Source organism: Colobus angolensis, unplaced genomic scaffold (genome assembly GCF_000951035.1).
Source record: "Colobus angolensis palliatus isolate OR3802 unplaced genomic scaffold, Cang.pa_1.0 Scaffold190, whole genome shotgun sequence".
Taxonomy (NCBI): domain Eukaryota; kingdom Metazoa; phylum Chordata; class Mammalia; order Primates; family Cercopithecidae; genus Colobus; species Colobus angolensis.
In genome coordinates, this window is record NW_012115044.1 from 7,567,855 (window position 1) to 7,582,706 (window position 14,852).

Here is a 14,852-nt window from a genome sequence, read left to right on the forward strand (position 1 = left end):
TTTTTTTTTTTTTTTTAAGACAGTCTTGCTCTGTTGTCCAGGCTAGAATGCAGTGGTATGACTATGGCTCATGGCAGCCTCAGCCTCTCAGGCTCAGGCAATTCTCACACTTCAGCCTCCCAAGTAACTGGGACTACAGGCATGTGCCATCACACCTGGCTAATTTTCACATTTTTGTAGAGATATGGTCTCGCTATGTTGGCAAGGCTGGTCTTGAACTCCTGGGCTTCCCACCTTGGCCTCCCAAAGGGATTATAGGCATAAGCCACTGCCCCTGGCTGATATAACTTCAGGTTTACCTTAGCTGGTGAAACTTTTGGGCCTGGTTCCAACTGACCTTAAGGCAACTCTCTGTCGCAGACCTAGCTTCAACACCCTTCTCTGTCTTGCCTCCACTCTGACTGTCCCTGGTTCTTTGCTAGGGCTCGGCTTTAAGAGTCCCTCTTGATCTTTGGCATCATTGTAGCCCAGGACCCAGATGGGACTCCAGTGGTTCCAACATAACCTGTAGCCTCACACTGCCCCCCAAACTCTCAGATTTTTCTGTCTCCCCAGACCACCCTGCACACATCTCAACTAGCTCAACTTTCTCTTTTTAAAAAAGATTATGCATCTCTGTTAGTTGAAAGAGGGTCTACAAACATTTTTTCTTTTTCTGCTGGGTATGGCAAGAAGTCATTTTGTCTTCCAACCACCAGAGTCTTTTGCTATTTCCTAAGGTGTTATAAGGATCAATGGGTTAATATGTAAAATGCTTAGAAGAGAGCCTGGCAAATGGTTCTTGCTGAGGAAGTATTTACTTTCACTGTTACTATTCCATTATTATGATTTTTAATTATTAAATAATTATTTTATTTTAACATTTTAATTATTATTATTTTAAATTATTATCTCATTATTACTATTTCCATAATATTACTATTCCATTATCATTTACTTTTGCCCTGGGTCTTGGTCCTCTCTTATTCCAGCCTCTGGAGTGACTTTCAAACTGAATGCCTATAGGATAAGTGCTCTGCCCTCAAAGCTCCCCAGTTGGGGCTCCAACCTTACAGGTGTGGGTCTGCCAGTTGCTCCCTGGGTTCCTTGCTCCCAGCCACCACCCTCTTCTCCATCATCCCCATCCCAACTTCTCTCATGCTGATTTCATGAAGCTCTCTCCTTGCTGTTTTTTCTTTCTGTCTGAAGCACAGCTCACCGTCACAGGTCATGGCTGTACAGACCCAGTTTCCACAGGCACAGACACAGCGGTTACAATCCACCTCAGTCTCAGCTCCATCTGCATATGTTTCATCCTCCAGGGCACACTCTGTTGGGCCAGAAATGTGGGGCAACAGTTTAGTTGTGAGGGTGGAACAGGGCATCTTTACTACAGTCTGTGCACCTTACCCTTTTTTCCCAGACAAGACCTGCCTGTCGCTCAGAAGCACTATATCTGAGCAAATGCCACCATCAACCTAAAGAATGTGGGGTCCTAACTTCACCATGGGAATAATGGGCTGGGGCCCAGTTTAGAATCATAGGAGGGCATTTTCTCAGCTAGCTCTGGAGAGTTCCACCAATCCTCTCTATCTTGGCTCCTACAAAATGCCTCCATTTCCTACAGCTCTCTATTTCTTAGGTTAGGCATACTCTTCTCAGGAGGGTTGAAAGATGGGTTGAGGCACTTGAGAAACTCTTGGAAGCTGAGTTTCCAATCAGCATTTTCATCAGACAGTTCAATGAGTGCATCAACACAGAGTCCCCTGAAACAAAACACAGGATAAATGTGTTAGCAAGACCTCAGCTTCACTCAGAAGAAGGCAAGTAAGCATCAGGACCACATACACCCGGGGCTTCCATAGGAGGCCAAGAAGATGACTGCTAACTGAAACAGCCTCTCTCTACACTGACCCAACACAACTATTATCCATCCTCACCAGTGTAGGCATCTAACCTTTAGTTTGTTATACTGAATTGTCAGATCACTCAGGCTGTTCAAATGTTCCCCTTAAGATGACTAAAGTTTCGTGAATGGTTTTGTCTACTTTGATTGACAAATGTTTTCACTGCCTGCACACCTTCCACTAGTAATTGCCTTTCCCCATGGCATACATGTCAAGTCAACCAAACTAGGAAAATCAAAACAGAAGAGATATGACAGATGATATGAAAAGAATATAGGATTTGAAAGAATATGAAGTTCAAGCAAGAATCACCATTATCATCATTCTAGAAAGAGATTTTCAGAAAAGCTTTTAGAACTCAGCTCCATTACTTCTTCCTTGGGCTGGATTTGAGGCCTGGCTCAATCACTTACTACTCAAATGAACTTGAGCTAGTTATTCAACTTTTCTGAGCCTGTCTTCCCAGCCGTGAAAGGAGGTCAAGAAGCCCTCCTTCACTGGGATATCATGAGGCTCAAACATTGAAATTGTAAAACATTATATAATTTCAGATTATCAAAATGTGAAGGATTTACAGAACCTATACTTTAAGGTCACAGACTATTATTAAAGAAGAATCCTTCTAGAAACTGTGCAATGTACTTCTTTTGGAAAAAAGAGGTGCTTTTCCTATTTTTAATTCCTACTGATGCTGAAACCACATCAAAAGTTTCTTAGCGATTAGTTTTTATTAATATTTATTCTGGAATAATACCATAAAAGTAGACGGGCATATATCTGTAACAGTCAGGGCAATCGCCATGAAATAGCACTAATTATCTAAAAATCAGAACAAAGCTATTTTGGACCTATAGTTAAATAATACATTAATGTAATTCCTTCAGAAAATTAATCAGTAAAACATCACCCACAACATTCAGAAACAACTTGCCCTGATGTGCCCTTGGCAATTTATTTTAAAATTATATTCTTCTATTCTTTGCAAGTTCTGACCAGAAACAATAACTATTTGATTAGATATCAGTGGTACTCAATGTATTAATTCATACTTTCATAGAACAGAACAGGACAGAATTGTCATTTTGCTTTTTATATGACATTCTCTCACTGGTGGCTCTTTTGCAGGTGGGAAAGGGTTTAAGTCCCCTCTCCTAGGCGGTCTTCCCTTGTGGATCATTCTCTGACCCCTTGTTCCTCTCACCTAAGCAACTTGTTGTTCTCCTGGTCTGGATACGTGGTAATATTGATGGCAGTTTCATTCTGTTCCACAAACTTCAGGAATTCACTGGAGTCCAGGCGAGAGTCACCATTATCAAAGTTCTAGAAAGGGCATGACGAGATCACTCAGGAATGTTTTGCAGAACCCCTGTTCCATCATTGCTCCACTCAGCTGACCCGCCTCTGATTCATCTTATTCTTAATACATTCCAACCCTGCCCTGGCCTCAGAGGGTCATGGCAACAAATGCTCTAATCCGTGGGACATGCAGAGAAGGTACCTGTGCCCAAGATGAAAGAGGAAAAGTGCTTGGGGAGAGGAGGCAACCTGAACACGCTGTATGGCCCTATCTCTGACACTGCCCTATAGACACTTTTGACTATACCTTTGGGTACAGACCAACCTCCACATCATGTTCTCAAACCCTGACAAACATGTAAGAAGAGTTTAAAGTTGCAAGCTGTGAATCAGAATCTTTGTAGCAGGTCCCAGAACATGTTTCTAATGAGCTGCTCAGGAACAGCAATGCAGATAACCCTCTGAGCTCACTTCGGACTTGTAAGATCATTTCTTGTTGCTTGATTCCAGCCTCCTTGTCCTGTTCTCGGTGCTTCCTTGGTACCCGTAACTGATCACATCAGTGAGAACTCAGGGCAAAGGCCTCAAAGCAATAAGCTACAGACAGGGGTCATCATGCAAAGTTCCTGCTCCTCTGCCCTGTGGGCCCCACTGCAGATGTGTGCACAGGTCCTCAGATCACCCAGCTCAGGCTGTCCTCATGACCTAGCTGGCATCCCACAAGCACAAAGTGAGGGGTGCAGTGAGCTCACACACTGTTCTCTATGGCAAGATGCTAAACTGAGACCTCAGCCATCTGGGACCATTCAAAACACCTAGGCACTAGCTGCAGGAGGGTGTCAAAATCAAGACTGATCAAATTCCAAGTTGCATACTGCTGCTCTCCTAACAAGTTTCAACAGCATTTTCCCCTTCCCTCCCAAATCCTTTCCCTAGGCTGCCTCATGCTGCTGCCCTGGGAAAGGATTAGCTTCCCCATGTTACTTTCAAGATGGCTCCCCAGATGGTGCAAGGGATTCTGGAAGAAACATCTATCCAAATTTCTAGATAGAAGGGCAAGATGTAGCTAGCAACTCTCTCCTGACTGCCACGTGTCACAGGTGTTCCACTCTAATGTTGTATAATGAAGGTGTGCATGAAACAACTATTAGGCCTATGCTTAGTATGTACTTACTATTCTTGTCCTAATTCCCAGGAACGGGTCTCTGATGTCCTTTATTCACTATACAATTTTCCCTGACGAAACTTCCCTAAGTGTTTACCTTGTGAGGTCTTGATTAAGTAATCGCAAATAATTAAATTAAGTTTGGCTGGGAGACACTGATAGTAGCACAGGACTTTCTTGAGTTCAAATGTTGCATGTACTGGGCAAATGGGAGCAACCCTCAAAGACCCCAGTGTCATCAGGGCCTGATGATGGAATGAGTGTAGGGAGGGAAACCCTCCAGCACTAGCTACAGACCCAGTGCCACATGGCCCAAGTGAGCACCATGAACCTGGCAACCACAGTCCAGGCAGCTCTGTGTACACAAACTTCAGTAGGACTAGAATCAGGCCTGCAGCTGGGAGAAGGCTCAGCCCATGTGCTTTCTCAACTCATGAGGACCCAGGGCTCAACTCCCCAGGCCAGAGCTGTATATAGAATCCACAGGAACACAGAATTCTGGTGCCTGCCCCAGAAATAGCCTGGAATGCCTGGGGGGTCTGCCTGTGAGGTCCTAATCATGGACTATGAACCAACCTAATTCATTCAGCCTCTCTTCAGTCAAGTCAGTTACAAAGACCTAGTATCTCTCTGTGCCTGTTTCCCCAGCTCTATACAGGTTGAGTATCCCTTATCTGAGATGCTTGGGACCAGAAGTATTTCAGATTTCAGATTTTGGGAAGTTTAAATATGTATAATGAGGTATCTTGGGGATGGGATTCAAATGTAAACATGAAATTCATTTCTGTTTCCTATATATCTTACACACCTAGCCTTAAGGTAATTTTTATATAATAGTTTAAATAATTTTGTGCATGAAACAAAGTTTTGGCTATTTTGAATGCTACCCATCACATGAATTCAGGTGTGAAATTTTCCACTTAAGGCATCATGTTGGTGCTCAAAAAGTTTCATTTTTGGATTAGGAATGCTCAACCTGCATTTGAGATAACAAAACTTTTCTTCTATCTAACTGTAGGGTTGTGGAAAGGCAGAAAAGATGTATGTCATGAGATCTGTGCTTGGGGCTCATCAATTTAAGTTTGGAGACTCTTCAGAGGAGATGGGCTGAGACAGGCACCTGCTTGTGCACAGCAGCTGGGGCTGTGTGGGCTATGATGACAGGGTAAAGGAGATAAGAAGGCTGGCTCAGGTGTCAGCCCTGGCCATCAGGAGCCACAGGGATTGAGATCATACCCAGATGAAATTAGGAATGGATTAGATTCCAAATTCCAAGAGCATGGAAGGCTCTTTCTACCTGGGTCTTTCTTCATTCTGTTATGCTTTCACCTAAGAAATGGTGACTACATCACTGGTTATGGTGAAAGTCAGATTTTGGCCTTATTCAAATTCTAACTCAATTTGGCTTTTGACTAATTTTGATGTAAGAAATGCCAGCTGGGCTGGGGAAAAATTCAGTGGTTCAGAACAGTCTCGGAGATATAAGACCTCTCACCAACAGGCAGCTGCTGACCTAGGAGGAGGCAGTCTCCCGTTGAAGACAGCAGCACATAAGACTCTGATACTCATCAAAAAGTAGAAAATTAAACCTGTTTTCTCCTGGAAGACACTGCCAGAGTGTCTGGGAAGAGGGGATTTTGTGTCTGTCAGTCAAGATCAAGGTTTCTTAGATGCTTGGGTGTGAGAATGCCCTAGAGAAGAGCTACTTTCTCAAAGGGCCTTACAGCTTTCAGAAGGGAGCCTGTAAAAGTGAGTTACTGCTGGAGGAGATGGAGATGTGTTGAGGGGAATGTGGTCTAGGTTCTTGGGAATCAAATCTAACAGCAGATGTCAGTGATGCCCGAGGCAGAGTGCCATCGAAGGGCCACTAAAGAATGGTTACAAGGTCCCAAGTGGCCCTTGGAAAGGAATGTCCTGGGCCCCACACCTCCTATGCTATAATTGTAGGGCAAAGTCACTGCTCACAGCAGGCCCTGCAGGTACCTTTGCCATTCACTCAGCTTTTGAACAGTCACTTTCTTTACATTACTTTTTGTCCCTGTCCAACTGTCCTGGCTCAGCACTATTATGTGTTTTTCTGTAGAAGAGGAACCATTCTTGCCCTAAGGGCTCTGTCATGTGGGAGTGGTTGAGACAGAGGACACAGCAAGAAAGACTGTGCTTTTTCATCTGGGTATGATCTCAAAAACTTGGAATCCAGAGATTTAATATCTGCCATAGAGGAGAGAAATCTCTATGTAAAAATAACAACACAAGTGAAGTCTTAAATAACCAAATATCCATTTGAAGCCAACCCAGTATTTCTTCATCTGTGGGTTCTACAGTGTCAGTTAGAAAGTGAAATCCACAGACTAGACTGGCATTGGCCACATTAGGTGGCCTCAGAGCGGCCAAAAAGTCCCTCATGTATCTGAAGTTGCTCCCGAGTCCCGGCTGGGTCAGGCCCTGGAGGCATGTGAGGGAGTAGATGGCTGGGGCATCTACCTAGATGTCTGTAAGTGAAGAGGGCTTTGGTACTTGCATAGAAATGTGGGTATCTGAGTATGTCTGTGTGTAGGATTTATCTCTCTGTGGCATGTGAGTCTCTGTATGTGGTGTGTGTGTGTGTGTGCATGTCTGACATGTTTGAGTTTGAGTGTGTCTTTCTCTGTGCTTCTGAGTGTGATATTCTGAGTGTGATATGCCTGTGTGTGTCTGTGTTCTTGTCAATCAGCTGTAAGAATGCCCTTAATTGCTGCTTATAACTCTCAAGTTCTGTGAGAGATCTGCATGCTATGATAGCCCGAGCCATCACTAAATATTATAACCTCCTTCATTTCTCTTTGTGAAAATAGCATCTCTCCTGCTCCCAAGTGGAATACTCTGTCTCTTCAACTAATTATGATAGGGAACAGCAATATCTAAGTTCAGGAAGAATCTCTGGATCCATGAAATGCCAGTCCATTGATTCTTCTCAGATGAAGAATCTCTCCAGGCCATGGGCAGTCAAGTTAATGACTTAGAGAAATGTCAAACTAGGCAGGAAAGAGGCTGAAGTGGTCCCGGTCTGGGTGCAATCAGAGGGTATTTTGTATTAACAGCCAGCTTCATAAGGTATCATGGGGAGTAGGGGACAGAGCTTGGCCCTAACTGACAGGTTCTCCAAGACCTTTGTGGCTTTAACTGCCTGAAGGCAGCAGCACATGTGTGTTAGATCCCAAAGACTCCACTGCTTACTCCCACTAATAAAGCTGGTCAGAAGGCAACTTTCACGGCTTCAACAATGATCTATGATGAGGAAACTCAGGGAGTCTATGCAGGTTTACATTTCCTGTGGTCTGGGAAGATGTGATCAGGCAATGGGAGAAGGAAGCTTCCCTTTCTATGGGCCTGAATAGTCTTCTTCCTACCTCTGGATTACCTTAAAATACTTGTCTAGGATTTCACTGTAGTTGCTGCCTTTAGAGAACCAGCCATCTGGAATGATCTCAGCTTCCAGCCACTGGATGATGCGACGTCGGAGCTCATCACGGTTGGACTGATAGCAAACAACTGCAAGAAAGTGGAGGATGTCAGCTGGAGCAGTCAGGGGAGGACCCCAATGATATCTGGTACCCACTGTGTGGGAGGATCGGTGCCCACGGAGACAGGATTAGCACATCCAGGGTACACAATTGGAAAAAGTCTAGCCCAGGATTCAAGCTCTCATCTCTAAAATATTTGTAAAGATTGAGAATATTGAAACAGAGAGATTTTGCTGCTTATGTGAGAAATAACTAGAGCAGAAAAATAAAGGATACTTTCATTAACTTTAGGAAGCTGAAGGGGAAAAAATCAATAAAGCAGCTCTCTTGACTCAAAGATGAGCTGAAATAATACATGAATAAATGAGAATATTACAGTTTTTTATGCCACTAGATTTCTGATTTTCTCCAGTTTCTCCCTTTCTCACCAACTAGGTCCATCCAAACTTTCCCCTACTTACAACTGTATACCACCTATATCGTCCTTTATTACGAACAAGAGAATGTGAAGCCCATCAAGGGTCATGTCGAAGCCCTGCTCTGGACAGCTGTTGTCCACTGGAAATAACAGGGGGTGCTGAGAGTTGAGTGGATGGGGAAGCAGAGGAGAGAAAGCTTTGGCAGAAGAGAATTCCTGGAAGACAACACATGTTGCGGGTGAAAAGGGCACTGGGCCAGGGGAATGAAAATCTGGGGGTCCTTCCCCAGTCTGCCAATTACCAGCTGTGTGATACAGAAAACTCACTTAGCCTCTTTGAGCCTCAATTTCCTCATCTATATGGTAATTACAGTACGATCTACTTCACAAAGGCTACTATGAGAATCTAAGGAAAGTATGCGCAAAAAAGTTCTGTAACTATAAATCATGATAAAATTTTAGTGATCACTAATAGAAAACCACAGAAGTCTTACTGGCACTTCCAGTTATCCCCTTCCAAAAAGAGTTGTGCCTTCTATTTGCTAGTCCCATAGCATGAGCATGTCTTACAGGATGTTGAAAAACAAACTCAGTGACTGTCCTGTTCATGCAGTTCAATCACTACTCAGGAAAAATGGGAAAACACAGCCAACATTCTGACCCAACCAGCTGCTTCAATTGGCAAACACACACACACACACACACACACACACACGTAGTTTTGCAGCTTTTCTGAGCTGTGTTGAGGAGTGGCCAGTTCTGGGACACAATTCTGATGCACAGAAGATCTTATAAGCTTGGCAGGGATTGTGGAACACAACATTTCTATCATGAAAAGAATGTTCTCCCTGAGATGCACACAGTAGAAAAAATAGGCACTCACCTGGGCTGGCAGATGGACTTACGGATTTCTTCTCTGCAAGACAAAAAGAGAAAATGTGTAATGCAAAGTGAAGGAAAAAAGAAAATTTTTCTGTATTTCTAGGATTACAACTGCTCCACACATAGAGGACTATTTGTAACCTTTTCATCATTTTGTGTTGAATCCTTTCCTTCTTCTAGGGCCCAGGTATGAGGATCTTCTGTTTCCTGCTTTGTCTGACAATTTAGGGCCACTGAGTTACCCTTCTGGCCTCACACCTCCTCCTGTTGCATTGAGGGGTCACTGGGATTTTGAGAATTCAAATGGAGAATCATTCTGGACAGGGAATGGAGTGGAGACAATCACCTGGGTAACAGCTTCTTGTTTCTTCAAGGAAGGGCAAGACTGAGAGGGGCTGGGCAGGGCTATGGCTTGGCAGGGGGCTGGTATCTAATTAGCAACAAGTGTGGGACTTCCTTCTTATTCTAATGGCAATGGTTTCAGCACAAAATAGAGGAAACAATACTGAGAGGTGTCCAAATTAAAAAGCATGGGGAAAGTGAAACTTACATCCTTTCAAAGGTACATAATTCATTTAAGGAACTTCATTATTGTTACTGATTACTGATGGGGTCCACCGTATTTACTACCCAGCTGTAGACAGTGCTGAAAACCTCCCTGGGGATCTGATACAGCAAACCCTGGGAAGAGGCCTGGGCCATCCAGGGCAAACCCAGCAGGCTCATGAGTGACAAGAGGATGCAACTCCAATCAACTGGGTGCTTTCCACAGCTCTGAGAGGCTGTGGTCATGGTAGAAAGACCATGTGGTCAGCCAGGTCACACTGCTCTGTTCCTTGGCTCCCATGGCTGAAGCTGCCTTGCAGTGGTGAGAACACACCTTACCTTTGCAGTGTCCATCGTAATCAACCTGGATTTTGGATCCAGTGAGGCAGGCATCTCGATGCAGTTCACAGTGGTTGAGGTAGGTCTTGCCGTTACTGCCACATACAGGCCTCTTGTGAGGTTTGCATTGCTGAAACAGACCCAAAAGAGAATGTTTGTGCAGTTATGGATATCGACACATAGACACACACACATACACACAGTCATTTTGTAAGGGGACTCTCCACCAGCAGAGATGGTGCTTCTATCCTACCAGGGCACAGGCAGTCACAGTTCTGGCCAACTGACCCTGTCTCAGTTGCCTATGGCCCTTAGTGCCTATCCTCGTCCAGGGTCATCTCTTCTATTCAGTGAAGAAAGAGACACCCTCTATGGTTTGAATGTTTGTGATCCCTCCAAAATTCATGTTGCTACTTAATCCACAATGCAAAACTATTAAGAGGTGAGGCCTTTAGGAGGTGATTAGGTCATGAGGACTCCTCCCTTGTGAATGAGGTTAAGAAGTGAATATAACAGTCTCCCTACAGCATTTGGCCCCTTTGGTCCTTCTGCCTTCTGCCATGTGAGGATGCCACATTCAAGGTCATCTTGGAAGTTAGAGACCAGGCCCTCACCAGACATCAAATCTGCTTGCGCCTCAATCTTGGACTTCCCAGCCTCCAAAACTGTGAGAATTAAATTCTTTTTATTTATTATTTACCCAATCTCAGATATTTTGTTATAGCCGCTCAAACAAAGACAACCGCCTCACCACATCAAATTAGCAGAAAGGGCGTTCTATGAAAAATCAGAAATTTGAATTCTCTGTCACTTTGGAAAAAGTCATTTAATGTCTCAGAAGATCTAAGATCCCTTAATATTCCAACATTCAATGACACAAAACAGCCAGAGCTGAGAGCTGGGAATGTGGAGAGACTGATAGGCAGGCAGGCAAACACATACACACACACACACATTCCAATTCTTCCACAGCCTAATTAGAAGGATCTCTTGCTTTATATACTATTGCAGGCCCACTTTGTTTTCCTCCTAATCTCAAGCCTTTTGTTGTGAAGCTAGGAGTAAGGTTGCCTGGGTCTTTGTGAAGTACTACAGAGAATCATTATGGACAGGGAAATGGAACAAAGTTCATTTGGAAACTAGCTTATGCTTTGGCTGCTGAAGGTGCCAAGATCACAGGCAAGCTCAGTTTCTTTGGACTTCTATGGTTTTTAAAGGGGAGAAGTGGGAAGCAAGTTTAGCTCAGATCCAATAAAGAAAGGAAGTGAAACAAGAAAGAGCAGATGGTAAAAAGAAGCACAGAGCACTGGAAGTGGATAGCAGCCCAACCTCTCCAATTTTAGTTGACGATACCAAAAATACAAATTTCAGTGAACCAATATTTATTATGGAGTGCTCACTATGTGCTGGGAAATGGACAAAACCAAATGTGGTCTCTGTCTTCACAGCATCTCCTGAGACCTTAGGTTTGGTTTCAGCTCACCCACATCTAGTTGTACAATTTTTAGGATAAGGTTTCCAGATCCTAAGTCCAGGCTTATGCCACCACACTGTGGCCAGGTACACTGCCAGTGAGGACCTCCCAGAGCTAACGGATCCCCAGCAGGATCTGGCTTTTAGGTTTCTGAGTTAGAAAACTTCCTTTCTGGGGCAACAAATCAGGATCCTTAACCTGGGGACTAAATTGGTTGTATTTAATTTGCAGAAAGACGTGTTTCCAGGCTATGAGTTGGTTTGACAGAAAAGAGAATGTCCAGGGTATTTATGTTCACTTTGGCGGCAGAACTTGTCAAAATCCAGCCTACAGAAGAAGTATTTATCAAAGGCTCTCTTTGTTTTTTAAACATCAAAAAAACCTGCATCTCATCTACTGTTTTTAAAAATTTGCATATCCTCTGACCTAGCAAGCTCTGGTGTCAATCAATGCTACAGAAATAAAGGCAGTAGCATGTAAGGGTATTTGCACAAGGATGTTATTGGTTATAGTGGTAAATAACCCATAGAACCAACTGAATGTCCATTTATGGGAAAATGATAGAATAAATCTAGTTCTTTTATATTACTAAATATTATGCCACTACAATAAGTTAAATGAATTAAAACTACATGTGCTGATCTAAAGTGTTGTCCCTGATAATGAGTAAAGAATACAAACTGTATATATCTATATCATGATCCCATTTTTGCATAAAATAGGGGGAACCATTATGTCTACAGTAGTATATAAACCCTAATGCTTATAGTAACATAGAAAAGAAAAACATGTGGAACAACATGTACCAAATTGTTAACACTGGTTACTTCAGACTAAGGGATTGAAGGGTTATGGGGGAAGATTATAATTTTATGTCTGTGTAAATGTCTGTACTATTTGACTTATATAAAACAATTCTTATTTTTTAATTAAAAAAATCTTATAAAGCTAAATTAAAAAAAAGAAAAAATATCCATGTATTAAAAATCAGGAACCTGGCATAAAAATTCCATGTTTCTCAGAGGGATGAGGTATGCTTTTATAAAGAGACTGAAATCATTGGCACTGCCTGCTGATGGGTGGCTCCGCAAGGTAGCCACATAGGCCTTGGCCACTGTCCTCTGGCTCCTGACATTAGGACTTACCTCAATGCAGAGACAGGTGGGTTCCCCTTTCTCTGTGACTGCACATTCCCGGCCAGCTCCACAAAACACATTGGCACAGATCTTGGATTTGCTCCTTAGCTCTTCCTAAAACACACAATCATAAAAGAAACCATGTGACTGAGATGAACCCATTAAGGGATAAGCTCATAATGAGATTATCTTTCAGGCTTGGGCTTTGCTCTGGAGTCATGGCTCATGGTCTTAAACAGCTAGATGTTGAGTCTTAAACAGCTAGACGTTGCCTCCAACAGCGAGTGCCCTACTCCCAGACACTGCTTCAGCCCAGGTTCAGGTACTTCTGAGTCCCTAATATGTTTCTCAAAGAGCAAGAGTTCCTTTCTTGCATGCTTCCTTTCTCATAAAAATGCTTATTAAGCACCTATCTTATGCCAACACTACACTAAGGGATGGAGATACAAAGGACAGATCCTGTCCTCAGGAAGCTCCATGACTCTCAGAGGAAACTCACAAAGAAAGAGACATTTGGAAAACAACACAGGAAGTGCAAGAACAGGATCACCAGGGAGCTGGAAGGGAGGGGGAGGGGGAGAATTTTTCAGAGGATACTTTCTGAAGATACTAGGCCTTAACTGCTTCTTAAAGGATGAGAGGAGTAAGTCAGGCAGAAATGGAAACATTATAGAGAACTATGACTATTTGAAGGACCCAAACCTGACTGAATGGTGTTCAAGGCATTATCATCTCAAAGGGCAAAAAGAAGGATGGCTAAACCATTGGAAACGTGGATTTGCTATATTTGCTACGGTCCCATTTAGCCTCTGCCCATGTCTGCCACTGGCTTTAAGATTAAGAGGGCTAAACTGCCTGATAGCAGAACTATTCTCAAATCATTTGCTAGTCAGGCATTTCCCTGTTCAGACACGTGCAGCAGAACTGACAAGGCAGGGAATGGTCTCAGTGTATGCACCTGAGAATGTGGGGGTATTGATAGGCACTGATCTGTTGGAGGCTCATCCCTTCCCTCCCATTCACTGGCGGCAGAAAGCCAGCCCCAGCTCATTTACCACTCAACCCAGGGGTAGTGGTGGTTACATGAAGGAGAATGTGATTTCCCCAGCTTCTCATCCTGACTGGCTGGGCAGGCAAAATCATGAAAGACCTCCAGGCCCAAGGCTACTGGGCTAGCATTGGCTGTGACAAAACCAACAAAGACTGCACGAGGCATAATGGGGTCATCGGGCTGGCTGTGGTAAGGCAGGGATGGAACCCAACAGTCCACCCTCCAGGCCATGTCTACTACATTATGCAGAGACCTCACACCCGCAAGTCTTGTAGCAGTACACTTCTTATAGTTGGTGAATGTTTTATATTCAAGATTAGGGCAAAAAAGGCAAAAAGAAAGTACAGGCTTTCGAGCTGAGGTGCTGTATCAATACAGCTAGTCTGCTGCCACCCAGAGGCTGCTCTGCAAACTCCAGGTTATTATTTTCTGTCCCAAGCCTGCTTGCTGGTCATGCAGGGCTCCCATTGGTCTAGAAGTCGTTCTCATGCTCACATTTCATTGGTTCACATGCTGTGGATAAACCAGTTCTTTTTTGAATGTTGCTAAGGCGAATTCAAGAAAGCTAGCAGGCGGGGAAGAAAGAGGAAGTAATTCCCAGAAGTCTGCGGGGATTGGAGAGCTGTTGTTTTCCTAAACAGAGAGTGGAGATAAAAATCAAGGATATTCTCCAGGCAGGGCCATCTTGTGGAAACTGCCTGAGAATGTAAGGCAATACGAAAAAGGAAGAGGAAAAGGTTTTTGCTGACGAGTTGTAAAAAACCTCAGACATGTTTACCTTCTCCTCTCCCCAAAAACGACACTCTAGCCAAGGGATACAGACAAAATATGCACGCCCCTGTGGGTGTGTCCCATGATGGACACACAAATGCATAAAAAAGCATGCTCAGACACATGCCTGCACTCAAATACACCCGCACACAGCTCCACAGGCAAACACCCACAAACCTCCACTCACTAGTCTCTGTCCTTAACTAGTAATTTTCATTCTTTAAGCCTCACATATCCTCATCTATAAAGTAGGGGTAAATGCCAGCCCTGCCCTGTGGACATTCAGTGAGATACATTTGGAAGTACTAACTGTAAATCAAGCTGTCTATGAAACCTGTTATTCATGGGAATGCCTTACAGAGCTGTTGCAGAAAAGCCTGTGGCA

The 14,852-nt window shown here is 43.6% G+C and overlaps 1 protein-coding gene across 2 annotated transcripts in view; it reads right to left on the bottom strand.

Moving 5' to 3' along the window:
• The window catches only part of FSTL1 (follistatin-like 1), a 61,244-nt gene that overhangs the window by 13,739 nt on the left and 32,653 nt on the right, over positions 1-14,852 (bottom strand). The window contains exons 2-8 of one of the 2 annotated variants that reach the window (XM_011940648.1): positions 12,655-12,759; positions 10,036-10,165; positions 9,152-9,184; positions 7,748-7,878; positions 3,088-3,206; positions 1,633-1,745; positions 1,199-1,309 (exon numbers count right to left, since the gene is read on the bottom strand). In XM_011940648.1, coding sequence (XP_011796038.1) covers positions 1,199-1,309; positions 1,633-1,745; positions 3,088-3,206; positions 7,748-7,878; positions 9,152-9,184; positions 10,036-10,165; positions 12,655-12,759 — 742 coding nt within the window. The remainder of the gene's footprint in view (positions 1-1,198; positions 1,310-1,632; positions 1,746-3,087; positions 3,207-7,747; positions 7,879-9,151; positions 9,185-10,035; positions 10,166-12,654; positions 12,760-14,852) is intronic. The other variant, XM_011940649.1, reaches the window with a different exon arrangement.